At 53.8% G+C, this 27,425-nt stretch overlaps 1 protein-coding gene across 1 annotated transcript; it reads right to left on the bottom strand.

Moving 5' to 3' along the window:
* Positions 1–209: 209 nt before the first annotated feature.
* On the bottom strand, positions 210–25,671 carry Cdhr2 (cadherin related family member 2). Its single transcript, XM_048334387.1, has 32 exons — positions 25,575–25,671; positions 21,446–21,506; positions 20,821–20,895; positions 19,651–19,790; positions 19,403–19,456; positions 18,804–18,893; positions 18,040–18,129; positions 16,908–17,033; positions 16,664–16,810; positions 16,495–16,570; positions 16,112–16,236; positions 15,796–16,029; positions 15,090–15,245; positions 14,628–14,789; positions 14,361–14,422; positions 13,584–13,827; positions 12,137–12,376; positions 11,433–11,502; positions 9,835–10,440; positions 8,464–8,535; positions 7,794–7,843; positions 6,059–6,210; positions 5,548–5,656; positions 5,352–5,440; positions 4,947–5,015; positions 4,784–4,861; positions 4,608–4,668; positions 4,206–4,330; positions 3,791–3,904; positions 3,638–3,712; positions 3,314–3,371; positions 210–402 (listed from the first exon to the last, which is right to left on the bottom strand). The coding sequence occupies exons 2-32, from the start codon at positions 21,495–21,497 to the stop codon at positions 262–264; spliced, it is 3,942 nt and encodes a 1,313-aa protein (XP_048190344.1). The 5' UTR covers positions 21,498–21,506; positions 25,575–25,671; the 3' UTR covers positions 210–261.
* Between the last annotated feature and the right edge of the window lie 1,754 nt (positions 25,672–27,425).

The following is a 27,425-nucleotide window of genomic DNA, read 5'->3' as shown; positions in this document are numbered from 1 at the left end:
TCTCTCCAGCTCCCCCACACCCCTCGTGTGCCGTGAAACCCCACAAGTCCCTTATAATCACTCAGTGCCCTCCACCCCCTTCCCTCCAGCCTCTGTTTTTGGCTATAAACTGTCACCATAGACATTGGTAATAAAATCTTTCCCCAATCCCTGTGTGGTGAGATGGACTGAAGGAGGAAGCAAAGGCAGTACCATCTATTATTACATCTGGGGAGAGGGGTAGGGGGCTCAGCTGAGGCAGGCCAGGATGGGGGGACCTCATCACAGGTCTGTGGTGTCCAGGCCAGCGTTGTTGAAGCACATCACCTCCTGCTGGGGTCCATTTGTGCCCACCTTCCTCTCTGCCAACACCACACTTAAGGGCTCTGGATCCAGCTCTGGTGGGCTGTGCTGAGGTTGCTTCTGGGGGGAGAGGGAGAGTGTGTAAACAGGGATGATCTCCCCAGACTCCCTGGCTGGAGAGCCCTTAGTGCTTTTCTTGGGGTCTCTGTCTCCTGGTTGTGTGGTGCCGGTGGCCACAGCTCAGGTGAAGACAGACCTGGGGTAGGGTCTTCACTGCACTTTGTGCCCCCTACAGGCAGCAGCAGTCTGGCAATTCCTGGGGAACTGTCCAGTCCTGTGTTAGCTGATCGCAGATTCTGCACCCCACCCACAGTGGGCCCCACATGGATGTTATGGAGGGTGCTCCTGGCCAGAGAGGAGCAGAGCAGCCAGGTACCGGTGGCTCACACCTGTCGTCTACTCAGGAGGTTGCAATATTAGGATTGAGGTTCAAAGCCAGCCTGGGCAGGAAAGTCCAGGAGATTCTTATCTCCAGTGAATCACCCCAAAACTGGAAGTGGTCCTGTGGCTCAAGTGGTAGAGCACTACTAGCCTTGAGCTGAAGAGCTCAGGGACGGCGTCCAGGCCTTGAGTTCAAGCCCCACAACCAACAAAAAGGGAGGGGGGGGGGGACAGGCAAGGTTTGAACCACAAGACTTGCAGATCTAAAGCCTGTCTCAGGTTGGAGGCTGTCCCTACATGGGTATCTCCATCACCCTGTGTCACCTCAGGGTCCCGCGTGCCATTTGTCCTGGTAGAACTCACTGGAAGGGAGCCCTGCCCTCCCTCTCGCTCCTCCCCGTGTGTCTTGCTGTGTGCACACCTGCCTGCTTGCACACAGCCCATAGGCTGGAGCCAGGGCCTCCCCTATCTTCCCTCAGACACTCCAAGGGCTTTTTCCAGACCAGCGCTCTTTTGGTCCCTGTTTAACAGTGGGGCCAGTGGGGCAGCGGAAGGGCACCAGACAGAAGCTCCATGTTCTGCCTGTGTCCTGGATGCAGAGCCTGAGCACAGAGCAAGTCATTGGCACAACATTGCCCAGGCTGATGCACCTTGAGATCTGATTCCTGCCCTGCACGCCATGTGACCTTGAGCAAATCAATACCCTCTCTGGGCTTAATTTCCCCGTGGCTGGGAAGGGGAAGAGTGGAGGATCTCTCTGTCCCTCACCTGGGACTCATACCACGATTGAGCCCTTGAGAAGGTCATGGCATCCAAGGGGTGTTGGCAAAGGACTACTTGAGTCCCCTCACCTGGGAAGGTGGGTGTGAAACCCTCATCTTGAATGAGCCAGCAAAAGGGACAGGTGGAGCTGTGGCTCAAATGGTAGAGCACCAGGCCCTGAGTTCCAGAAAGGTTCTACTTCAGCAGTAAGATGCAATTCCTTCTGTTTCTAGAACCCTCTCCCTAGCCAGTAACTCTCAGTACTGTCTAGGGAGAGCTAAGTATGGCTGTCCCAGCACTGAGGAGGCTGACCTTAAAGGCCAGTCTAGACACAGGCAGGTCCTTTCTCAACATCAAACAAAACAAAGCACCACACACAGGGACAGAACGCCAACACCAGGACCTCCAGAGCAGCCAGGAACTCTGGTGGTGACTTAGTATTGGTATTCAATTCCTTTTTAATTGATTCATTTCTTTTTAATCCTGCACATTGGACCCAAGGCCTCATACTTGTAGTCTAGCACTTAAGCTAGGCTCTCAGTCCTGTTTTCAGTTTGTTTTTCCACATAGGGTCTCACTAACCTTGCTCAAGGGCAGCCTCAGACCTCAATCCTCCTATTTCTGCTTCCTGGGTAGCTGGGACTACAGTTGTGTACCATCATGCTGGCCAACCCTGAGTATCTTTTTTTTTTTTTTTTTTTAAGATGATCCTAACATTAGGACAGGTTGTGAACTCTTTTTTTTTTTTTTTAATCAGTCGTGGAGCTTGAACTCAGGGCCTGGGCGCTGTCTCTGAGCTCTTCAGCTCAAGGCTAGCACTCTACCACTTGAGCCACAGCACCACTTTGGGTTTTCAGGTGGTTCATTGGAGATGAGCATCTCACAGTGATTTTCCTGCCCAGGCTGGCTTTGAACCATGATCCTCAGATCTCAACCTCCTGAGTAGCTAAGATGACAGGTATGAGCCATCAGCACCTGGCAGGTTGTGAATTTTTTTTTTTTTTTTGGCCAGTTCTGGGGCTTGGACTCAGGGCCTGAGCACTGTCCCTGGCTTCTTTTTTTGCTCAAGGCTAGCACTCTGCCGCTTGAGCCACAGAGCCACTTCTGGCCATTTTCTGTATCTGTGGTGCTGGGGAATTGAACCCAGGACTTCATGTATACGAGGCAAGCACTCTTGCCACTAGGCCATATTCCCAGCCCATGGTTGTGAATTCTTGATCAAACAAACAGAAGTAGCTAACAGAAGATGATATTATCATTTGTGAAGCCCACCTTCTCTCCTTTGCCAGATTATTTGGTTCTTCTCTGAATCTCTTTCTCACCTCATCAGCATTTCTCAGTTAGGTTGAGCCAGACTTCTGAGCCCTTGCTTTGTGCCAGGCATCTTTCATGCCTGCTTTTTGTTGTTTTTGTTGTTGTTGTCAGTTGTGAAGCTTCAACTCAGGGCCTGGGCGCTGTCTCTGAGCTCTTCAGCTCAAGGCTAGAGCTCTACCACTTGACCCACAGCACCACTTTGGGTTTTCAGATGGTTCATTGGGGATGAGCATCTCACAGTGATTTTCCTGCCCAGGCTGGCTTTGAACCGCGATCCTCAGATCTCAGCCTCCTGAGTATCTGAGGCGTGAGCCGGCAGTGCCCAGCTTGCCTGGCCTTTTTTAACCTCACCATGGCCCTGCAGGGCAGATACTATAATCCTCATTTACAGATGACAAAACTGAGGCCCAGAGGCAGAAAATCACCCGCCTGGAGTGAGTGGTGATGAGGCTGGCCCCAGGTCACTTTAGAGGCCCCAAGCCAGACACCCAGGGGCCACACCTCCCTCTCTTGCCTTAGCATCCTGTTTGTCCTTGTCCAGGTCCACAGAGTTCTCATCCAGAGAATTGAGGCTGAGGGAGAAGGGACAGAATCAGGCTGTGGGCAGGCCCAGTCCTCCCTAGCTGTGGCCTCTGCCATTATGTCCACCAGCACTATGATCACCATGCCCACACCATCACCACCACAGTTATGGCATCACCACCATCATGACCATCATCATCATCATCACCATTATTATCAACACTATCACCACTTTACCACCAGCATCACCCGCTCCCCTCTTCTAGCACTCCGCCATTTCTGTCACATGAGCCTGGCCATGAGGAAAGCTGCTTACCTGACGTAGTCCTGGTCACTGGAAGAGCTCACATACTCCAGCTCTTTGGTGGGGAGTCCCAGCATGGGGTTGGCTCTGGAAAGAAGCATGGTCAGGTGACATGGCGCCCGGCCACCCACTAGGTCCCCTGCCCACCCCAAGACTCGCACTTACCGCTCAGCATTATACACGTTGGTCCCGGGGATGGTGGGCGCGGAGGGTGCCTCCCCCACCGCAGCCCTCCGGGCCTCGTTGCCAGCCTTTATCGCCCGAAGCTTCCGGTGGTAGCTGTGGGGGGGCAGGAGGGAGTCACACCCACTGTACCCCAATGAGTGTTGGGGGGAAGGCCAGGGTGTGGCTTCTGGCAAGGCCCAAAGTAGCTGCTGAGCCAGACATGCGGAGACTGACTGGGTACCCAGCACATGGCCAAGGGCATGGAGGGGGAGACTGAGGCAGGGTTTGGGTGGGTGGGCAAGGTCTCACCGCCCACCACCCTCTGAGCACCCAGCTGCCCACTGCCTGGCCTCTGGCTCTCTCTACCACCCCTCCTGCCTGGGTGTCGGGGGCAGGGGAGGGGGTAACACCACACCTCTTGCGCACACACACAAGGGTCACAATCATGATCACGAGGACCAGCACCAAGGCCACCGCCAGCCCAATGATGGCGCTGGACAGCACCTGCGGCTGGTCAGACTCCACACTCTCCTGGGATCCCTGGGGAAGGAAGGGAGAGGGTGAGAACACCCCTCCTCCACCTTGCCCTCTCCCCATCCTGTCCTCCCCTCCACCTTTGTCTTTCCTCTCCTCCTCTATCCCCTCCCTGTCCCCTCCCCTCTCCCCTTATCTCCCATTACCCCTCCTCCTCCCCCCTCCATCTTCCCCTCCCCCATCTCCCAATCCCCCTTCTCCCTCCATCTCCTCTCCCCCTCTGGCCCCTCCCCTCCCCTTCCCCCTCTCCCCCCCCCATCCCCGCCTGATGCCCAGCTCTCACCAGGACCACCAGCCCCATGTTGAGCAGTTGTGTCAGGGCATCCTGGTCTCTCCGGATAATCCTGCCATACAATTGTGCTCAGACCGAAGGTAACCAAGACCCCACGTCCTGACCCCCCCAGACCCAGGGGTCGTGGAGCGCCTGCCTCCTGCCCATCCCCAGGCCCATCCACTCACACACTCAGCTCATTCAGTGTCAGCGCCGTCCCATTGGGGAACACAAAGTAGGCGTCGAGATAGGAGAGGGCTTGGGCCCTGGAACACAGCAGGGCCTCAGGGTCAGCTGGGGGCCACCACTGGCCTCCCCCTAAGCCCACTTTTGGGGCCTCAAGGTGCTCACCGGGCTGCAGTGTTTACATCCTGAATGTTCACCACATAGACGCTGGTCCTGGTGGCCTGAGCGAGCGCCCTGCGGAAGACACAGGCATCAGAGACTTGGAGGGTGCCAGGCTGGCCAGGGCCAGGGGTTCTTCTGGCTAAGCAAGATGCACCTCGGTTCTGTGCAAATGTGGAAAGGATTTCCTTCCCCCTGGGGTGGAGTTTTCAGCTTGCGGAGCAGAGCGGAGGCTCTGTTCCAGGCTCTCTGTACCCTTGGCCCGGCGTGAGCTTTGGGGACAAGCAGGAAAGTGGTCTAGGTACATGGTGACAGACAAGGCCAGAGTTCACAGGCAAGCACTCTATCTGGGTCTTGTTGGGGACCCCCTCAATCCTTCCCACAGCCCCTTCCTGTGTGCCCCAAACCTACGCCTTGATGTCATTCACGTTGGCGCCCACCTCCTCCTTGCTCGTGGAGAACTGCAGCCTCACACGGTAACTCTGGTCCACGGTGAAGAGCTAGGGAATAGGGTGGGGGCAGAGGCTGGGGAGATAAGTGGAGAACCAGGCCTGGCAGATGGCACGGGGGTGGGGGGAAGCAGGAGGCAGGGACGAACAGTACTCACATTTAGGGTGATCTGGGTCTTGAGTGCCACACTGTCTAAGATGTGGTCCTGGGCCTGGACTGTCACCTGGTAGGTGCCCTGAAGAGTAGAATCCAAGCTGGTCACCAGCCTGGAGGAGGAGGAAAACACAGCTCAATTTTTTTTTTTTTTTTTGTCAGTCTTGGGATTTAAACTCAGAGCCTGGGTGCTGTTCCTGAGTCTTTTTACTCAAGGCTAGTGCTCTACCACTTTAAGCCACAGCTCCACCTCTGGTTTTCTGGTGGTTCTTTGGAGATAAGCATCTCATGGATTTTCCTGTCACAAGCTGGCCTTGAACCCCAATCCTCAGATCTCAGCCTCCTAAGTAGCTAAGGTGACAGGTGTGAGTCACTGGCACCCGGCTTGAAGCCCAGCTGAGCCTTTCTGGAACTCACTGGTGCACATTCCAAGATGGAGGCAGGCCTTGGAGCCATCAAGCCTCCCTTGTCCCCCCCAGACCCCCCACCGCCATCCAGGAGCTGCTCGTAGTTACTTGATGCTGCCGGTAAACACGCCGGCCTCTGATGTGGTGGAGATCTGGAAGAAGTTACTGAACGGGGTGGTGGTCCCGTCCTTGGAGATGAAATCCACGCCGAGGATAGAGAACACAATGGCGGCATTGTCTCCGGAGTCTTCATCCTTGGCCTGGAAACAAGAGGTAAGTAAGCGTATGTGGGGGCCAGGCACCCCTCTCACAGGGATCAGAGGGGTCCACACAGGCTGCCCCAGCTCTCTGGATGCCCCACATTAAGTAAGCACAAGCGTGTGTGTGTGTGTGTGTGTGTGTGCATCCTGGGGCTTGAACTCAGGGCCCAGGCACTCTGTCTCAGCTTTTCCCCTAAAGGCTTGTGATCTACCACTTGCACCACAGCTCCATTTCTGGCTTTCTCATAGTTAATTGGCGTTAAGAGTCTCATAGACTCCTCTGCTTAGCCTGGCTTTGAACCATGATCCTCAGATCGCAGCCCCTGGATAACTGAGATTACTGATGTGAGCCACCAAGTGCCCAGCTAGCGCAGGCTTTTCTTAAGAGAAAGAAAGAGGGAGGGAGGGAGAGAGACTTTAGGAGTTTTCCTCCTATGCTTTCTTTTTTTTTTTAAAAAAGGAAGAAGGGGGTGGGGTGGAGACTGCATCTCAGAGAGACATGGCAGGCCCAGCAGCCAGGCCCAGCCCCAGGGCCTCATCCCACAGAGAGAGAGCCACCACCCTCTAATAAACACACCCAGCTCTACTTTCAACAAATTGAAAGCAGTTATAATTTTGTCCTGGAAATGAATTAAGTGGAAGGCACTCATTTAATTTATAATTGGCTGGGATTTCTACATCATATTCCAGAGTTCCTGTGTAGTGGGGGGGGGGGGGAATTCTAGCTTGCAAAGTGGTATTTGTGGTCATGAAATCCTTATAAATAGCAAATTGAACAATTAGTGAAGCCTAATGAGGTCCATTAGCCGGGCCAGCCTTGGGTGGCCTGTAATCCCAGCTACTTGAAAACCTGAGAGCTAGGGGCTGGGGATATGGCCTAGTGGCAAGAGTGCCTGCCTCATATACATGAGGCCCTGGGTTCCATTCCCCAGCACCACATATACAGAAAATGGCCAGAAGTGGCGCTGTGGCTCAAGTGGCAGAGTGCTAGCCTTGAGCAAAAAGAAGCCAGGGACAGTGCTCAGGCCTTGAGTCCAAGCCCCAGGACTGGCCAAAAAAAAAAAAAAAAGAAAAAAGAAAACCTGAGAGCTGAGGATCCCGTTTGAAGCAAGCCCAGGCAGGCAAAGTCCTTGGGATTCTTATCTCCAACTAACCACCAAAAAACAAAAAAGCCAGAAGTGGACACGCCTGCAAATCCTACCTACTCGGGAGCTGAGCTCTGAGGATCAGGATTCAAAGCCAGCCTGGGCAGGAAAGTCCATGGGACTCTTATCTCACCTTAACCACCACAAAACCAGAAGGGGTGCTAGGGCTCCAAGTGATAGAGTGCTTGCTTTGAACAAACAAAGAAAAAAGCTCAAGTTCAGCACCCAGGCCCTGAGTTCAAGTCCCAGTGTCAGCACACACACACACAATTAGCAGGTACTCATTTCCCCTTGGACTCTGTCTTTGCTGCCTTGGGACCCACTTGCTTCCTTTCTGATGTTCTGAGACATTTAGGAGACAGCTCAAAGGCCTGAAGGCTTCTGCTCTGTGTACCCCAACAGCTACTGCAACCACCAAGGTGGGAGTCAAACACTCACCTGGACAGAGGCCACCTGCTGGTTGGGAATCACAAGTTCTGGGATGATGACTGCAAGTATGAGCAGATGAGGTTAGGGCGTGGGGGCAAGGGTCAGGAAGAGGGGGAGGGGCAGGGTGGTGTTAGGGCGGGGTGGGGGCAGGCTGTGGGGACAATGCCCACCTGGGCCAGTCTGACCCACCCTCAAGGCCCTCGACACCTCTATCCAAAGAGACTCCATTCCAGCAGCCTCCGACCCACTAGTAAGTCAGTCCCTCCCCTTTTTCAGATGGAGAAACTGAGACCCAAGAAGGAAACCTGGTTCAAAGCTAAACACCAGGTAAGTCAGGGCTGAAATGGAAATTTGTGTGGCCAGATACTGGTGGCTCACACCTGAGTAGTGAGGAGCTACTCAGGAAGATGAGAGCCAAGGATCATGGTTCAAAGCCAGGCCAGGCAGAGAAGTCCATGGTTCAGGTGGTAGAGTGCCAGCCTTGAGTGACAGGCTAAACAAGAGCCTGAAGCCCTGAGTTCAAGTCCCAGTCCAGGCACATACACACAGGAAATGAGAACTGCCGTGCCCCTCCAGTTGCAGTCCCAGGGGGGTGGAAGTAGCACGTTTGTCCCTTTCTGAGGCCCCTCCAGGGTTGGCACAGGTTGGCAGAGTGGAGATTGGGTTACAGTTCCCTTACCAAAGGTCTTGTTGTCAGGCAGGAAATAGGGGGCATTGTCGTTCACGTCCTCAATGGTGATGGGGAGGCTTCCTGGGGAGAAGAGCTCATGGGCAAAGGCCTGGGCCTCACCATGCCTCCCCCTCCGCGCCTGCCCTGGCATTGCCCTGACCCCCATGCCCCCCAGCTTTCTTCACCATGCATGGCGGCGACTCTCACCCCTAGGCCAGGGAACGGCAAACAGCCATCAAGCTCATGCAAGAGGGCTGAGCCGGGACTGAACCCAGGGGCAGCCACCTGCCCCTACCTGTAAGCCCAGGACTGTGGAAGCTGAGGCAGGAGGGTCTGGAGTTCCAGCTCTGCCTGGGCTACCGAGAGAGATGCTGCCTCAGAAGGAGGAGGAGGAAACAACGAGAGGAAGGAAAGGAGAGATGGGGATTAGGAAAGGAAGGAGGGAAAGAGGAAGGGAAGGAAGAATGAAAGAAGGAAAGGAGGGAGGGGGTAGGAAGGAAAGAAGAAAGGAAGGGAGGGAGGGAGGGAAGGAGGGAAGGAGGGAAAGGAGCAAAGGAGAGGAACAAAAGAAAGAGGAAAGGAAAGGAGGGAAGGGAGGAAGAAAAGGAAGAAGCTCATAAAGCAGAGGAAAATCAAAAGTAAAATGGGTGTTGGTGGCTCACATCTGTCATCCTAGCTACTCAGGAGGGTGAGATCTGAGGATTGCGGTTCAAAGCCAGCCTGGACAGGAAAGCCTGTGAGTCTCTTATTTCCACAAAAATTCTTCAGAAAAAGCTAGACGTGGCTCTGTGACTCAAGTGGTAGAGTACTGGCTTTGAGCAAAAGCTCAGGGACAAAGCCTAGGCCCTGAGTTCAAGCTGAAAAAGAAGAAGGAGAAAGGGAGGAGGAGGAGGAGGAGGAGGAGGAGAAGCAGGAGGAAGAGGAAGAGGAGGAGAAGGAGGAGGAGGAGGAGAAGGAGGAAGAGGAAGAGGAGGAGGAGGAGGAAGAGAAAGAGAGAGAGATCAAGAGAGAGATCCACCCTGTGACTCAGTTTCCTCATCTGTATATGTTCTGTGCAGGTAAAGAACGAGCCATTTGCTAGGTGCTGGCCTGGCTCTGGGTTATTACTCATTATCCTTGCTGTAGCTATCAGAGGTGAGATTTGAATGCAGATCTAACTTTCCTTCCCACTGTCTCCCAAAACAGCTGCACTGATCGGGTGCCCCCTGTATGCCAGGCTCTGCCTACATGGCCCTCCTCCATTTTCTGCCTGGCTCCACTGGACAACTGGGGAAACTGAGGCTAGATGAATTTGATAGACGCAATGGGAAGAACCTCAGGAACCAGTGCCCCCCTGCTCTGTCCTGCAGCCCCTGAGCTGCGATACACCGAGGTTCTCACCATTGTCGCTGAAGGCCTCAAAGCGGGGATCTGTGTTGCGATCCCAGGCCCGCACCACCAGCGTGACCAGGTTACAGGCCTCATAGTCGATGGCCTTGCTCTGATTGATGTACACGGAGCCATTAGCTGCCACCCAGAACCAGCCATGGCACAGGCTGCCCACATCCACCCCGGCCTTGGTACAGATGACATTCATGAGTTCAATCTCCAGCTGGGCTTCGCTGTCCACATCCTGGGCCTTGATCTCGGCTACCTGGCCGTGCTGAGAACCGTTCTCTGCCACCTTGATGGCGCGGAGCGAGGCCGCCACCAGGGTGGGCGGCGTGTCGTTCACGTCCACCACGCTCACATTGACTTCGGCGGTGGCCTCCAGCCCCTGGGGGCCCAGGTTCTCCGCAGTGACAATCAGCTTGAAGAAATCCTGCGTCTCATAGTCCAGGCTCACACCAGGAGGCAGCCAGAGTCTCCCCTCAGCCCTCCCAGACTCCAGCACCGAGCTTTGGAGCAGGAAGTTATTGGAGCCATCGCCAGACAAGCTGAAGCTGATCCGGTTGTTGGCCTCTGTCTGGTCTGCGTCCCAGGCCTCCACTGTGCCCACCCAGACGCCTGTGAACAACCAACAGAGCTTGAAGGGGGCCCCCAGACCTGGATACCACAAACCCCTCTCGCTCTTCACCTTTGGGCCAGTGCTGTGGCTGACACTGTTAATATGCTTCGTGTGGCCTGGCACTGGTGGCTCACGCCTGTCATCCCAGAGACTCAGGAAGCTGAGATCTGAGATCGTGGTTTGAAGGCAGCCTGGGTAGGAAAGTCCATGAGACTTTTTCTTTTTGCCAGTCCTAGGGCTTGAATTCAGGGCCTGGGCACTGTCCCTGAGCTTATTCATTCAAGGCTGGTGTTGTAGCATTTGGGTCACAGCTCCACTTCGGGCTTTGTCTGCTTCTGTGTACTGTGGAATCAAACTCAGGGCTTCATGCATGCTAGGCAAGCACTCTATGTATGGCTAAGCCTCATTCCTAGTCCTGTCAGACTCTTATCTCCAATTAACTATGCAGAAAAAACTAGAAGCAGCACTGTGGCACAAATAGTAGAGCACTAGCCTTGAGCAAAAGATAGGGACAGCACCCAGGCCCTGAGTTCAAGCCCTAGTTCTGACAAAAAGAAAACAGATGCATGTAGATGTGCATGTATGTGTGTGCACACACATATTGGAGCCTGATCTCAGGGCCTCACACTCTCCATTGGCTTTTCCACTCAAAGCTAGTGCTCTACCACTTGAGCCATACCTCCACTTGCAACCTTTGCTGGTTCATTGGAGATAATCTCCATCTCAGATCTCAGCTTCTTGAGCAGCTAGGATGACAGGTGTAAGCCACCATACCTGATGGACTACCATTCTTTCTGCTCTTTGGGGTCTGACATGGGAGGTAAATGGACACCTGAACCCACAGTTTGTGGTGTCCTTTCCACAGCCTGAACCCCTGTCTATGACATGTCAGGCATCACAAGGAAGCCTACCTGCGGATTCTTCTACCCTCACAGCTAAGGTGTCCAACCCAGTGCCCCAGCACCCCCACCCTGGGCGCAGAGAGACTGACCTGGGTCCTGCTCTCTCACAAGGAATTGGTAGCTGGACTGGTTGAAGATGGGCTGGTTATCGTTGATGTCCTGCAGGCAGCAGAGGGAAATCTGAGCCCCAGGGGGCCCTGGCAGTCCTGCTAACACCCTCCCCACTCCAGCCTAGGAAGCTTCCCCTCCCCTCCCTTCCCCTGCCTTCTCTTCTTTCCCCTTCCCTTCTCTTCCCTTCCACCCTCCCTCTCTTTCTTTCTCCTTTTTTGTTGATCCTGGGACTTGAACTCAGGGCTTGGGTGCTGTCCTTGAGCATTTGCACTCAAAGCTAGCACTCTACCACTTGAGCCACAACTCTACTTCTAGTTTTTTGGTGGTTTATTGGAGATTGAGCGTCTCACAGACTCTTCCTCCCCAGCTGCCTTTGTTTCTTCTGTTTGTTTACCACCTGGTACTTGAACTTGCTGACACTTGCTTTCACTCATTGGCTGGTGCTCTACCACCTGAGTCACGCCTCCAATTCCTGAGATGGCTTTGAACCTTGACCCTCAGATCTCAGCTAGGCTGACAGGTGTGGGCCACCAGCACCCGGTTTCACCCCTTTCCCATCCCGGTCCCCCAGCCAAGATTCTGACACCAGGCACAGGCTGCCCAACCCTCAGACCCAGGGTTCCAAGGAGGAGGAAGTTGCACCCCTCCCCACTCCCACTGGGGTCCCACTGGCCTCCCTCACCTCCACCGTGATGGTGATGTTGACATCCGTGCTCAGGGGAGGCACCCCACAGTCAGACACACGCACGGTCAGCACGATGCGGCCCTCCAGGGCAGGGTCAATAGCCTCTCGATCCAGGGGCCCCAGGTTCGTAAGGAGTCCCGTGTTGGGGTTCAGGGAGAAGTTGTGGCTGTAGGGCCCGGGTAGCAGGCTAAAGACCAGGAGGCTGTTGTTGGTGTCTGGCTGGTCATTGTCGTGCGCCTGTTAAGTAAGCAAGGCGGGCATCAGGCTGGGGACTGTCCAGTACCAAGGTGACCCATCTCCCAGTCCCGTCTGAGGAGCTCAGATCCACAGCTCACAAAGGCGTTAGAGCCAAGCACTAGTGGTTCACGACTGTCATCCTAGCTACACACAGGCTGAGATCTGAGGATCCTGGTTCAAAGCCAGCCAGGGGAAAAAAAAATCCTCAATTAACCAACAGAGCCAGAAGTAGAGCTGCGACTCAGGTGGTAGAGTGGCCAGCCTTGAGTGAAAGAAAGCTTGGGAACAGTGCCCAGGCACTGAATTCAAGCCTCAGGACTGGCACCAAGGATGATTAGATGGATGGATAGATAGATAACTGGGGCTTTGGAGAGCACTGTGGTCATTTCTTCATCTCGCACATCTTTACTATCCTCTCTGCGTCTGGCCCTTACCTGGGCACCAGGAATAGGACCCATCATTAATGTTTTGTGGCCCCAACACCCTAGGGGGAAGAGGGACCTGGGAAAGATCCCTCTTTTAAAAAAATATATTCTGAATATTGCAGATACACAAAATTACAGCAAAGACACAAGAATACCAACAGCCTGGTCCCGTAGTATAGACCTATAATCCCAGGCAGAGGCAGAGACCAGAAGATCTCAGTCTGAGATCTTTGTCCAGGCTTGCCTGGCCAAAGTTAACCAGGCCCATCTCAAAAAGAAAAATAAATAAATAAATTGTGTGGGTTGGTACTTGGACTTAAACCCAGGCAGGCCTTGCATTCTTGCTTTTTTTTTTTTTTCCTTTCTGCTCAAGGCTGGCACTCTACCACTTGAGCCACAGCTCTATTTCCATCTTTTTCTGGTGGTTATTTAGACATAACAGTTTCACTGACTTGGCTGCCCAGGCTGGCTTTGAACAGAGATCCTCAGATCTCAGCCTCTTGTGTAGCAAGTATTACAGGTGTGAGCCACGGTGCCCAGCAGGAGTACCATATGTAGTTGAAAGGTTGTTCCAAGTGGGACTATCTTATGATTTCCCCAGGAACTCAGCGAGTTTGACGACTGTCTTCATTCTTTGAAGAGGAAAGCCAGGCTCAGAGGGACTGAGACATTCTCTCAGGGTCACACAGCACAGGGCAGACTTCAAGAGGATCCAGCATGGCCACAGAAGCCTGGATCTCTTGGTCTCCTGCCCCAGCTTACCCAGGGTGGCTGATACCTACCTGGATGGCCACAGACACATTGCCTTTCCCCTCCTGGACGAAGATGTTGTAGGAGCCAGTGACCTCGGGGGCGTTGTCATTGATATCCAGCAGGTGGACCTCCAGCATGGTGGTGGAGGACTGGTTTCCCCCGTCGGTGGCCTGCAGCGTGAGGTAATACACCGCCTGCCGCTCACGGTCGAGCGCTGTGCCGTTTCTCACCGTCACAGTCCCCGTGTGTGGGTCCACCTCGAAAAGGTCCACCCTGCTCAGGGTGGCCAGAGTCAGCAAATACGACCGCAGAGGCCCACAAGACTACAGCTCTTACCACTTAAGCCACTCCCAGCTTTCCCCCCCACCCACCTTTTTCTGGTGGTTCATTGAAGATCAAAGTCTCACAGACTTTCCTGCCCAGGCTGGCTTCAAACCACAATCCTCAGACCTCAGCCTCCTGAGCAGCTGGGAGGACAGGCATGAGCTGCCAGTATCAGGCTGGATTTCCTGTCCTGTTGTGTTGTCTCTCTCAAGTTGTGACTACTACAATGTCACCCACCATGAAGTCCCACCAGAGCTGAGCCCATGCCAGGCCCTTGGACCCCCCAGAACCATGAGCTAAACAAACCTCTTCTTCTCATCAAGTGTTCCGCCTCAGGCATGTAGTAACAGAAAACAAGATGAATCACTTAAAAACTGTCACTGAGCTGTCACTGAGTGTCCTATATTTTCTCAGCCCCCTTGTGGGGCCGAGAGGTGGGATCTGAGCCACACTAGCCCTACCTGGCCCTCTGCCCACCTTACCCATTTCCAGGGAGCAGGCTGTAGGTGATACGGCCCCACTCGCCCGTGTCAGGGTCTGTAGCCTGCAAAGCAGAGAGGTAAAGGGGACGGTGTGTGGACACAGGGATGCTCACTGCAAACAGGGACAGGCCGCCACGTGCATAGCCACACACCCCCACTTTGGGTTCTAGTGAGATCAGATGACCTGTGGGCCCCCCTCCCCCCAGGGCCACAATCCCAGATCTTCCCTCTGCCCAGCCACACCTGGCTGCGCCCCACACCACTCACCACGGTGCTGTTGGTGACCACAAAGCCCGTGGGACTACACTCTGGCACTTCAATGATATACAGGTTCTTGGGGAATGTGGGCCGGTGGTCGTTAATGTCTCTAAGGTGTATTGTCACTGAGGCCACAGAAGAGTTCCTGCTCACCAAGTCGGTGGCCACCACCTAAGGACAGAAGAGGCAGCAACACTAGGGAGGCACTGGGGCGTTCACACCTGTAATCTGAGCTATTCAGGAGGCTGAGACCTGAGGACCGAGATTTGAAGCCAGCCAGAGCAAACAAATTTGGGAGACTCTTATACAATGAAGGCAGGCCGGAAGTGGAGGTGTGGCTCGAGTGGTACAGTGCCAGTATTGAGCATTAAAAAAAAGCCAAGCGCTACTATGAGGCCTTTAGTTCAAGCCTCAATGCCTGATGGGTTCCCCCGTGGCTTTGGTGCCCCAGTGCCCCAGGTCACCCCTCACCTGCACCACTATCACCGTCTTCCTCTCATAATCCACCATGTTGGAGTCTTTCACCAGCACCTGAATGTCGGCTGAGCCTGCTGCTCGCGCTGGGGAGACGCTGAAGGCTGGGGCATCAGGGCCTTTCAGGGACAGCTCGAAGGTGCCATTGCTGCCCTGTGGGGAGGCTCTGCGTGACAGAGACCCCATGCCCACAGCCCACCCTCACCTTCTTCCCCTACAGTCCCAGCCTGATGGAGCCCCCAAGATGGGGACCACAGGGCCACTCTGTAGGATGGCTCCACCAGGCAAGAGCACCCACGGGCAATGCAGGGCCCTGGGCGGGGGAAGGGGGGGAGGGAACACAGTGTGGGCACCGTACCTCAGCCCCATGAAGTATTCCCTACATTCACCCAAAGCCACCACCAACATGAGGTGCTGCGGGCCTGGCCCTGCCCAGTGTCCACCCTGCTTTCTGCTCTCCATGTTTGATTTCCCACAGATTCCAGTCATGACGATCTACCCCATGCTATTCCCACTCAGGGCCCCCCACCCCAAGTCCCCAGTCACCCACAGGCCCGGGACTGTGCCCCAATGCCGCCTCCCTCCTCCCTACACGGCTGCAGGGCAGCACATCTGGATTGTCCCCAGAAGCAGTACCATGGGCCAGCTCTCCCAGCCAATGCCCACCCCCCCACACCAGCCCAGGCCCATCCCATGTGCATGCCTTGTCTGGGTCATAGGCCACCATGGTGAGGCCCTCAATGGGGATGCGGGCGGCGGCGTGCTCCTCCACCCAGCCTGAGAAGTTGTCTTGGGCCTCGTTGGAGGTGAAGCTACAGTTTTCCAGGCTGCAGTTGTAAAATTCCGGCTTGTGATCGTTGACATCCAGCACTCGGATGGTGACCCAGATACTTGCCTTGGCTTCTTGCCCATAGATGTTGGGATGCACCTCGGTGGCCTGAGGCCCAGGGCAGAGGTCAGAGGTCAAAGAGCCAAGTCACAGGTCAGAGGTTAGGGAAAGTGAACTGTGTCACACTCACCGTGACCTGAACCTGCACCTCTTCATTCTCCTGAAGCAGCTGCTCTCGGTCTAGAATGTTCTTGACTTTGATGATCCCGACTCCTCTCTCAGTCTGGATGTCGAACCAATCAAACTTCGTGGAGTCTGATTAAGAAGAAGGTGGCAGGCATTTGTTTGTTTTGTTTTGTTGGTAGTGGGTCCCTGAGCTTTTTCACTCAAGGCTAGCACTCTCCCACTTGAGCCATAGCACCACTTCTGGCTTTTTCTGAGTCTTTTATTGCAGATAAGTCTCACGGACTTCCTATTCCCGCTGGCTTTGAACCGCGGACCCTCAGATCTCAGCCTCCCGAGGCCCCACCCACCCCTCTCCCGAGGCCCAGCCTGGTGACACCCGGTCCTCACTAGAAATGCTGTAGTTCAACTTGTTGTTGACCCCTTTGTCACCATCGACAGCCTCCACTGCCAGCACAGAGGTTCCCTGGAAAGAGGCCGACCAGCTCAGAACCCCGACTTTTTAGGTCCCCCTGCCCCTGCCTCCCCCACAGGCCGACCTTCCAGCGCCCGCACACACCACAGCTGCATCCTCAGACACAGAGGCCGAGTAAAAATCCCTGACAAACTGGGGGTCCAGATCAGACTCATCCACCACGGAGACGGACAGGAAGACGGGCTGGGAGCACTGAGTGATAGGCTCATTGTACAGTATGCCACCTAAATCCTGCAGGGATGAGGGGCCTTCCGTGAGTGGGGCCCCCTGCACACGTGCACACACATGCACACATGCACACACGCACACCCGTGCCTCCCCTACGCACGCAGGCCTTCAGCTCCAGCTGGTAGAAGGAGCTCTTGTTATTGTAGCTGAGGCTGCCATTGAGGATGATGGAGCCGTTGTCCAGGATCTGGAAGAGGTGCTGGTTTTCCACAGTGTTAGGGATTACCTGGGCAGAGAACATGCAGGTTGGACTCCCTCAGGACAGGGCCATCCATTTATATTGCAGCTGGTGGCCCAGTGGCTCTTTTGGAACATTCCAAGTTTGGTTGCAAGCTGGGCTCTAGCAGCTCACACCTATCATCCTATCATCCTAGCTACTCAGGAGGCTGAGATCTGAAGATCACGATTAGAAGCCAGCTTGGGCAGAAATGTCTGTAAGACTCTTATCTCCAATGAACCTCCAGAAAACCAAAAATGATGCTGTGGCAGAGAGAGAGAGAGAGAGAGACAGACAGACAGACAGACAGACGGACAGAATGGAGCTCATGCTAGGTGCCAGGTGGCTCAGGCCTGTAATTCCAGCTACTCAGGAGGCTGAGATCTGAGGATCTCAATTAGAAATCCACGATACTCTTATCACCAATCAACCACCAAAAAGTTGGATAAAGCTGAAAGTGGAGGTGGAGCTCAAGTGGTAGAGCACCAGCCTTGGGTGGAAAAGCCCAGTAAGAGTTCAAGTCTCTCTCTCACACACACACACAAAGAACAGCACTCACATACCCCTTCATTTTCTTTCTTTTTTTTTTTTTTTGCCAGTCCTGGGGCTTGGACTCAGGGCCTGAGCACTGTCCCTGGCTTCTTTTTGCTCAAGGCTAGCACTCTACCACTTGAGCCACAGTGCTACTTCTGGCTTTCTCTGTGTATGTGGTGCTGAGGACTTGAACCCAGGGTTTCATGCGTGCTAGGCAAGCGCTCTACCACTAAGCCACCTTCCTAGCCAACACAAGTTTGTGAAAACTTAGGATAAGACTCAAGACCACTCAAACTCTTCATTCTTCTTCCTGAAACAGCTATGTGGAAAATGGAGGTTCCCCAAAGCAGGGTGCAGGAAAACCAAAAGAAAACCAGAGCTGGGCCAGGGCAGGGCCAAAGCAGCCAAGGACCCCTTGGTTGCCTTGGAGATGCTGCCACCTGGTGGCAGGAACGTGTACAACACCCAAGCATACACTCACCTTTTCTATGTAATAGTTCACCACGCCAGCAGGTCCTGAGTCCTTGTCCTCTGCCAGCACGGAGAACACCAGCGAGCCGACTGGCAGGGTCTGTAAGGAGGGACTGGTCACCCATGGGCTCCCATCCATCTGCTCCACTCCTGACTTTGTGCCTCTATTTTCCCTTCTCCACTCCCGGCACCCTGGGCTTAGAACCCCACTATCCTCCTGTGCCTACTCTGCCTCCCTGACACCTGAGCATCTTTGTGCTCAAGGCTAGCGCTCTACTTCTTGAGCCACAGCGACACTCCCGGTTTTTGCGGGGTTCTTTGGAGATAAGAGTCTTATGGGGACTTTTCTTCCTGGGCTGGCTTTGAACTGCGATCCTCCTGAGAAGCTGGGATTGCAGGCCTGAGCCAACGGTGCCCAGAGCGACCTGGGGATCCTGTTTCAAAGCCAGCCCTGCTAGGAAAACTTCACGAGACTCCTATCTCCAATTAATGAGCCAAAAGCCAGAAGTGGAGGTATGGCTCAAATGGCAGAGCTCTAGCCTAGAGTGGAAAAGCTAAGGGGTAGGGTAGGGCCCAGGCCCTGAATTCAAGCCCCAGTCTGACACATGCACACACATCCTAATTCAGTTGCTCGTTAAATGTTTCTGTAACTGTGGTTCATGGGGGGCTGTGTGTCTCTCACAGCTGGGCCTGCTCCTTACCCTCGCCAGCTGCCTGTCCTTCTTTCCACTGTACCATGCTCTGGGAAGCCCCTCCCCATCAGGCAGAGCTCACCTCACTGATGTTGGTGGACAAATTGGTGGTCTTGAAGACAGGTACATTGTCATTTCTGTCTTCCAAGATCACCGTCATCGTCCTCTGTATCTGCAGAGGAGAGAGGCCAGGGGAGTCCACAGAATGTGACTCAAGTGAAACTCCAAGCCACAGAACACAGAAAACCCCGAAAACAGAGATCACTCCCATAAAATGGAGGAGGCAGAGAGCAAGAGGACTTTGGTCCAAGGCCAAGATCCTAGGCAAGCAGAAAGCATGAGACCCTGTCTGAAAAGTAAGTAAAGTGAAAGAAGAAAAGACTACTGAGGTGTCTCCAGTGGTAGAGGCTAAAATACGTGCCTAGCTAGTGCAAGGCCTGCCAAAAGTGAGGGAGGATGAGGGGGGAGTGGGGAAGGGGAGGGGGAAGAAGGAGGTAAGGAAGAGAAGAAGAAGGCAGGAAGGCAGGTGGGCAGGCAGAAAGGAAGGAAGGAAGGAAGGAAGGAAGGAAGGAAGGAAGGAAGGAAGGAAGGAAGGAAGGAAGGATATTTCTAATGGAAAACAACAGGGATACCTGGGACTCTGATCTCCCAGCCCCTCCCTCCCTCCACTTTGCAACTCACTGGCTTGTTGTGTGAGTCGCTCACAGAGACATTGATCATGAGGTAGGAGTCTGTCTGTAGTGGGCAGAAAGGAGGGGGCCAGAGGCAGGCCACTGTTCAGTGTGGGGGTGCAGGCTGGGCACCCACCCCCATCAGGACTCTGGATCTGAAAACCTGGCTCCCTACTCTGTCCTCCCTATCCCTCTCCCTCCCTTTTCCCTCTCCCTCTCCCCCCTCTCTCTAGTCCCTTCTCACATTGCTGCATTTACCTCAAAGTCCAGAGGACTAGCCACTGTCACTTCCCCAGTGGTTGAGTTGATAGAGAAGAAAGTATGGTCCGTGCCACTAATGGCATAGGTCAGAGGGTCATTGTCTATGTCTCGGGCAAGCACCCAGAAGGCCTCCGCACCTGGAGAAGAATCAAACTACCCAGGGTCTGTGGCCAACTCTCTCAGGCCACCTCTGAACTCTGAGACACCTCAGCCTCCGGGGGCGGGGCCCGAGGTGAGGGAGGTGAGGATCAGGTGTGGTTGTTATGGGGCCAGCAGTATCCTGAGGGCACAGGTCACTGCACAGGCCCAAGGACCTGCCTGGGTTTTGTGGAGAGGTTGGAAATGGCTGGAGTCAGTACATCCTTTAGGCAGCTGGAGGCATCCAAGGTGAAAGATGCTCATGACCCCTGGAAGTGACTCAGCCTCGCCTCGCCCTTGAGTCTCTGCTTCAGCTCTGATTGGCCAGAGAGGGTCAACTGTGCCCTCCCAGAACCCGATCCTCCCTTCCACCCCCATGGGAGAGCAGGGTCCCCCAGGATGATGGGGGAGGGGAGGATCACAGACTCACCGACCACTTGGGTCCCCAGGAATGTCCAATGTCTTTTAGGTGTTTTTTTGCGGGGGGGGGGTTGTTTTGGTTGGTTTTTTGTTGTTGTTTGTTTTTGGTCAGTTGTGAGGCTTGAACTCAGGGCCTGGGCGCTGTCCCTGATAAGCTGTTTTACTCAAGGCTAGCGCTCTACCACTTTGAGCCACAGCTCCACTTCCTTCAATGTCTTTTAAAATCCCACACTTCTGATCTGGTTTGAGTGATAGTGGTCTCTGTGTCCACGCAGGCACAAAATATAATTGGGTGAGTGGAGCGTTTTCTCTCTCTCTCTCTCTCTCTCTCTCTCTCTCTCTCTCTCTTCCCCTCTCTCTCTCTCCCTCCCCCCTCTGTCTCTGTCTGTCTGTCTGTGTCTGTCTCTCTCTCTGTGTGTCTGTCTGTCTGTGTCTGTGACACACACACACACACACACACACACACACACACACACACCCCTCTGGAATTCCATCCCCCTCAGGCCGCCTCTGCCCAGTGGTAAGGCATAATATCACAGGGATCTGGGTCCCCCAGCGGCTCCTGGGACAGGGGCTTGATTCTGGTCTGGCCCAGGAACCATTACTCACCCACTGCTAGGTCCTCGGGTAGCTGCACTACAAACGACATGTTTTTCAGGAATTCTGGGGGCGTATTGGCGGTCGCTGCAGAGACACCAAACAGGGGGGCCTCTGGGCACCATGCAAAGCTTAACACCCTCCCCCCCCGACACCCAGCTGTACTCCTGAGACTCCACACCGGCAGCCCAGCTCACCAGTCTGGAACCAGACACCTCCTGGGTGCTCTCCAGACCTCCTGTGCTGATGGGGACCACCCCATCCCCTCTTCACGATCCTACTGAGGACTCCCAGTTCTGTTCTGTGTGTGCGTGTGTGTGTGTGTGTGTGTGTGTGTGTGTGTGTGTGTGTGTGAGTCCTAGGGCTTGAACTCAGGGCCTGGGCGCTGTCCCCAAGCTTCTTGCTCAAGGTTACCGCTCTACCACTTGAGCCACAGCGCCACTTCTGGCTTTGTGTGTATGGCGGGGGCGGGGGGGGGGGGGTTTGCTTCATTGGAGATAGAGTCTCACAGACTTTTCTGCCCAGTCTGGCTTTGAACCATGATCGTCAAAGCTCAGCCTCCTGAGTAACAATATTACAGATGTGAGCCTCTGTGCCAGGACTCAGTTCTGTTCTTGCCGGGGAGTGGGACACCTACCAGACCCCAGGAGGGCAGGAAGCAGGAAGCAGGGCAGCCATAGCCGCGCCATCACGGGGGGGACCTAGGGGAACAAATGTCAGAGAAATATGCCTGGCCCCTGGCCTCCTTCCTCTCACACAGCTCCATCTGCCCGGCTCACACCCTAACCTGCCTCTCACCCACACCTTCTTGTAGATGCTCCAGTGTTGGGGGGGTCCAGAGGGGTTCCAGTTAGGACGTCTGACCTTGTTACTTCCATAGTAACCAGGTGACTGCTAAGCCATAGACACAGACAGTGGGGCTCCCATGAACCATGGACACTCAGGCTTGAACTCAGGTCTTTTGCAGCCTGGAGTCCTTGTGGTCAAGCCGTATACTACCCAGTGGTTCAAAGCCAGCCAGGGACAGGAAGGTCCATGAGACTCTTATCTCCTATTAACCACCAAAAAAGCTGGAAGTGGAGCTGTGGCTTGCGTGGTAGAGCACCAACCTTGAGTGGAAAAGCTAAAGGACAGTGCATAGATCCTGAGTTCAAGCCCCAGTAATCTGCACAAAATAAATTAAAATAGGGCACAACAAGCCTCTTTAAGTTGATTGTGGTACTGAAGTTTGAACCCATGACTTCAAGACTTTCCTAGGTCAGCTCTCCCCTACTTGAGGCCCTCCCCCTTCTCTTTTGATCTGTCCTAAGAGGGTCATTAGCTAGAGGACAATTCATCCTTCGATTGCTCCACTAAGAGATGCATTAATCACCGTAACAAAGTCCATCTGTCTTGATGGATGGAAATTTCTGGCACTTTGTACCCACTAATCACTCCCACCCAAGAAGAGAAGGGACAAGGCCCAGGCAGTGAGGGAAGGTTTAGACTCCCAAACCAGATCACCTGTTTGCTCTCAAGCTTGGCTTAGTGGCTCCCACCTCTAATCACTGCTACTTCGGAGGGTGAGGCAGGAGGATCTCAAATCCAAGGCCAACCTAAACAACTTATAGGGAGTCTGTCTCAAGATATAAATATAGCAAAAGCTCTGGGGTGTAACTCAGAGGTAGAACACTTGCCTAGCATGTATGAGGCCCTAGGTTAAATCCCTAGAACTGAAAAAATAAAATAAAATAAATCTATGTTTTTTCTCTCTGTCAGCTTTTCCCGCAGGTTTCACAGACAAGTGAGGTGGATGGACAGCAAACTGAGCTGGAACCTTCCTTCTCCATTGTCCCAGGAGTTTCCACCCACAGCACCTCTTTGCATATCACCATCACTTACCCAGTTCTCCTCAAGTTGGGTACCAGTAGCTCGTGCCTGTAATCCTAGCTACTCAGGAGGCTGAGATCTGAGGATTGTGGATGGAAGCCAGCCTGGACAGGAAAATCCGTGAGCCTCCCCCACCCCCACCCCCACCCCAACCCCCACCTCAGTCCTGGAGCTTGAACTCTGGGCCTAGGCACTGTCCCTGAGCTCCTTTTGCTCAAGGCTAGCACTCTACCACTTGAGCCACAGTGCCACTTCCCACTTTTTCTGTGATTAATTGGTGATGAGTCTCACAGACTTTCCTGCCTGGACTGTCTTTGAACCACAATCCTCAGATCTCAGCCTCCCCTATAGCTAGGATTATAGTGAGCCACTGGTGCCTGGCTCCATGAGACTTATCTCTAAATGAACCACCAAAAGGTGGAAGTGGAGCTTAAGTGGCAGAACACTAGCCTTGAGCACAAGAACTCAGGCACAACAGCCAGGCCCTGAGTTTAAGCCCAGGACTGTTGTGTATGCATGCGTGTGCACACACACAGAATTCTCCTCCTCCCTACCATTCTCTCAGGAAGCTGCCTCTCAGAGCTAGCAACATGGTGTATCACATTTGTGTAGAAGCACAAATCTTTCCGTATCTGGCCCTCACATCCTTGAAGAGAAGAAAAGTCTTAGCGTTCCTTTTCTCCATGGGGGACCCCCTTTCTCCACGAGGAAGCCAAGGCTGCTCCTCATCACCCCAAAGCCAATCAGAGGGGGAGCTAGGATGGGGGTATGTTCTGACCCCTGATTTCCGAGTTTCTTGTGCCTCTCCTCCTTCCTGCCCCTGGGCCTGGGTTCCATGAGCTCTTCCCTCCTCTCTGTCATGGAGATGTTTTACAAACCCAGCCTGGACGAAAAGAAAAAGGAAAAAGTGGAAGGCCTTATTTCTTTTGTGCCTGTGCCAGTACCGGGGCTTGAACTCAGGGCCTGGGCCCTGTCCCTGGACTTTTTCATTCAAGGATATCCCTCTACCATTTGAGCCACAGCTCCATTTCTGACTTTTTTTGTGGTTGGTTAGACATAAGAATCTCACAGACTTTCATGCCTGGACTAGCTTTGAACCATGATCTTCAGATCTCAGCCTCCTGAGTACTTAGGATAACAAGTGTGAGCCACTGGCTCCCAGATCCAGCCCAATTTTTTTAAAAAGAAAATAATCTAAAATAGTTGTTTAAAGTGTTTGAAGTAAGGTTTGACAGTGTTTACCTATATATCCCAGCTATGCAGGAGGGAAGAAAAATATATATATATTTATATATGGGTGTTTTTTTTTCCAGTCCTGGGGCTTGAACTCAGGGCCTGAGCACTGTCCCTGAGCTTCTTTTGCTCAAGGCTAGCACTCTACCACCTGAGCCACAGCTCCACTTCCAGCTTTTTCTGTGTATGTAGTACTGAGGAATCCAACCCAGGGCTTCATGGATGTTAGACAAGCATGCTACCACTAAGCCACATTCCCAGCCCCTCTAAAACTTTTTTTTATTGTTTGAAGTGGGGCTCGGTAGTGTACACCTGTAATCCCAAGCTATACAGGGGGCAGAAGCAGAAGGATTATGTGTTCAGGGCTAGCCTAGGCATAATTAGCTGCAATTCCATCTCCAAAACACAACATAAACAAACAACGAAGGCCTGAGGCGTGGCTCCAGTGGTAAATTGCTTTGCCTAGAGTACTTGAGGCCCTGAGTTCAAACCTCAGTATTACCCAGAAGGGACACGGAGGCTCTGTGCAAACCCAGATGCCCTCCCCAGCCCTGTCTTGTTCAGGAAGTGCAGCCACAGCGCGGAACAGAACTCGAGAGAGCTGCTAGAATTCACATTCACTGGGCAGGAAGGATCCCAGGTTGACCCAGAAGGGAGCACCTCATCATTCAAGGCTCAGGCCCCCATGCCACAGGAGTCCCCCACCCACAGCCAAACTGCCTTACTCGCTAGGCACAGCCAGCACCTGTACAGTCACCCGCCTTCACTTCCGTTTTCTCCTGCTTTCTTCCCACCAAACATCAAGCTCCTTGCCAGCCTCACAGTGACTTGGATGTAAACAATCCAGAATCTGGATTCCAGCTTTTAACCTGGTATTGTGCGAAGCCAGGCAAGTCCGTCTCCTCTCTGGGCCTCAGTTTCCCCACTGAGAAATAGGGTAAAGGTGAGGTATGAGTTGGTTTTCAGTCACAAGCTCTCCATGTTTATGGAGATGCTGGTCTCCACCTAGAAAACAAGTCCCTCCCTTGGGGGGTGGTGAGCCCTGGCCCCAGCTCTCAGTCCATCTACCTTGTTGCCAGGAGAGGGGTGGGGGTTAAGGAAGAGTGGCCAGGACCCATTGCCCTCCTGGCCTGTCTGAGGTGGCTCTGAAATGAGTCCCCTGGGCCCTGAAAGGGTGGGCCAGCCCCACTCTGCCTGCCTTGGGGCTCTGCAGTTTTGTGCTCTTGCCAGACTACCCCCCCCCCACGATGCAGATGAGGAAACTGAGGCCTGGAAGAGCTAATAAGCTGTCAAAGTCAAGGCAGAACTCTGCTCCAAACCCAGCACTTAGAGGTATGAACCAGGCTGTTCCTCCTTAAGTGTTAGTGGCTTGTCCTTATCCCCTTGGGCCTCCTTCAAGTGGGGTCCATGAGAAGTCCCTCTCCTCCATCTGGTGAAGAGCCACAAAGGATCCAAATTACCCAAAGACCCAAGAGGGCAAGGGAAGACCACCAAAAAGCACTTAGTCTAGCACCTTAACTTCTCCTATCCACCGTGTCCACACCCAGCTATGGGGATAAGAATCACCCCCAAGCTGGTCTTGGCCCTAAGATCTCCTACCTCACCCCTTGGTCAGGAGACACCCCCTCCCCCAGCCACCGACCCAGCTGAGCTGGGTAGTTCTTACCTGTGCCCCGGAAGGGGCGCAGAGGCGGCGATGGGCACCAGTGGGCACAGATGGGCACTGAGGCCACAGCAGCCCAGGCTGCAGACTTTAGCACCATCTCCGCCTCCCCTGAGCAATCATTAACCCCACAGAGACCACACCTCCATCAGAGGCCACTCCTCAGGAGGCAATGACCACAGCTGGGGGGGGGGGGGAGACATGATTCAGGGTGCTCCTGGCACTGGGGGCACCCAGTGAGAAGGCACCAGACAGGTCTGAGCCCAGGGGACCTGAAAATGAGGCCTGCGGCAGGCCCAGGTGGGAATCAGAGCCCTCTTTACCCCCTATCACAAGTCTGCAGTAATAAGGAAGTGGAAAAGGTGGGGGGGGGGGGCAGTAAACCAAGAATCAGGACTCATCAGGCAAGGACACCATAAAAGTCAAAGTATCGACTCTATGAGAAGCCAAGAGCCCAATGCAGAGGTCAGGGGACCCCAATACCAGAGCAGTCCTGAGACTCTTGGTCCACCAGCACAGATGAGTCACAGGCCCTCTCTCAATGGCCCCATGAAGGCCCTGTGTCCCCCTGGCCCTGGCCGGGAGTCACAGGGGAGAGGAGCCAGTGTTTAGAAAGCCTCGGAGCGGATCCACCAGAGGCTACAAGATGCAAATCTTGGGAATTTGCATCTTTTTATTTATTTATTTTAATTGTGCCCGTACTGAGGCTTGGACTTAGGGCCTGGGCTCTGTCTTTTAGCTTGTTCACTCTTGGCAGGTGTTCTACTACTTAAGCCACAGCTCTACTTCTGGCTTTTTGCTGCTTAGCTGGAGATAAGAGTCTCACTTTTTTTTTTGGGGGGGGGGGTTGTCCAGGCTATCTTCAAACTACAATCCTCAGATCTCAGCCTCCTGAGAAGCTAGAATTACAGGCATGAGTCACTGGCCCCTGACCCTAATGTGTGGTTTGCATCAGGATCTTACTGGTGCCTTCTGTGTTTATTAAGTCCATTCCACAGAAAAGAAGCCAAGGCAAATGCCCACATACCCCCAGGGCAGAGGGCTGAGCCCAGAGCCCACCTGACCACTGAAAGGGGTCTCAAACGGGGTGGAAATGGCGGAACAGCTACGCCGACTTTCCTCACTTGCCTGGGCCCTCCCCATGCTCTGCTGGTGAGGTGGGGAGGGGGGGTCCTACCACTAAGTGGGGTACTGATGGCTCACATCTGCAATCCTAGCTACTCAGGGGACTGAGACGTGAGGACCACAGTTCAAAGTCAGCCCAGGCAGGAAAGTCCATGAGACTCTTGTCTCCAATGAACCCACAAACAACAACAACAACAACAACCTGGAAGTGGATCTGTGGCTCAAGGGGTAGAGCAATAACATTGAGTGCAAAAGTCAAAGGGCAGGGACTGTGGCCTAGTGGCAAGAGTGCTTGCGTCATATACATGAAGCCCTGGGTTCGATTCCCCAGCACCACACATATAGAAAACAGCCAGAAGGGGCGCTGTGGCTCAAGTGGCAGAGTGCTAGCCTTGAGCGGGAAGAAGCCAGGGACAGTGCTCAGGCTCTGAGTCCAAGCCCCAGGACTGGCCAAAAAGAAAAAAAAAAAAAAGCAAAAGGACAGCTCCCAGGCCTTGAGTGCAAGCCCTAGTGTACACACACACACACACACACACACACACACACACACACAGAGACAGACAGCTTTCCCTGCCCCCCCCCCCAAGCAGGGGACACTGATAGTCCAGCAGCCCTTCCTTTGGGAATGACCTCCATGTGCCACACTGCTGTGCCAGTAGTGAAAGTCTCTCCACCATCCCTATTGGGTTAGGGTAGGCTTGTGACCAAACTGTGACAGTAAGAACTA

The sequence above is a fragment of the Perognathus longimembris genome, chromosome 25 (genome assembly GCF_023159225.1).
Source record: "Perognathus longimembris pacificus isolate PPM17 chromosome 25, ASM2315922v1, whole genome shotgun sequence".
In the NCBI taxonomy this organism is placed as follows: Eukaryota; Metazoa; Chordata; class Mammalia; order Rodentia; family Heteromyidae; genus Perognathus; species Perognathus longimembris.
The sequence above is the reverse complement of the archived record's forward strand: the minus strand, read 5'-3'. Positions and strand labels throughout refer to the sequence as shown.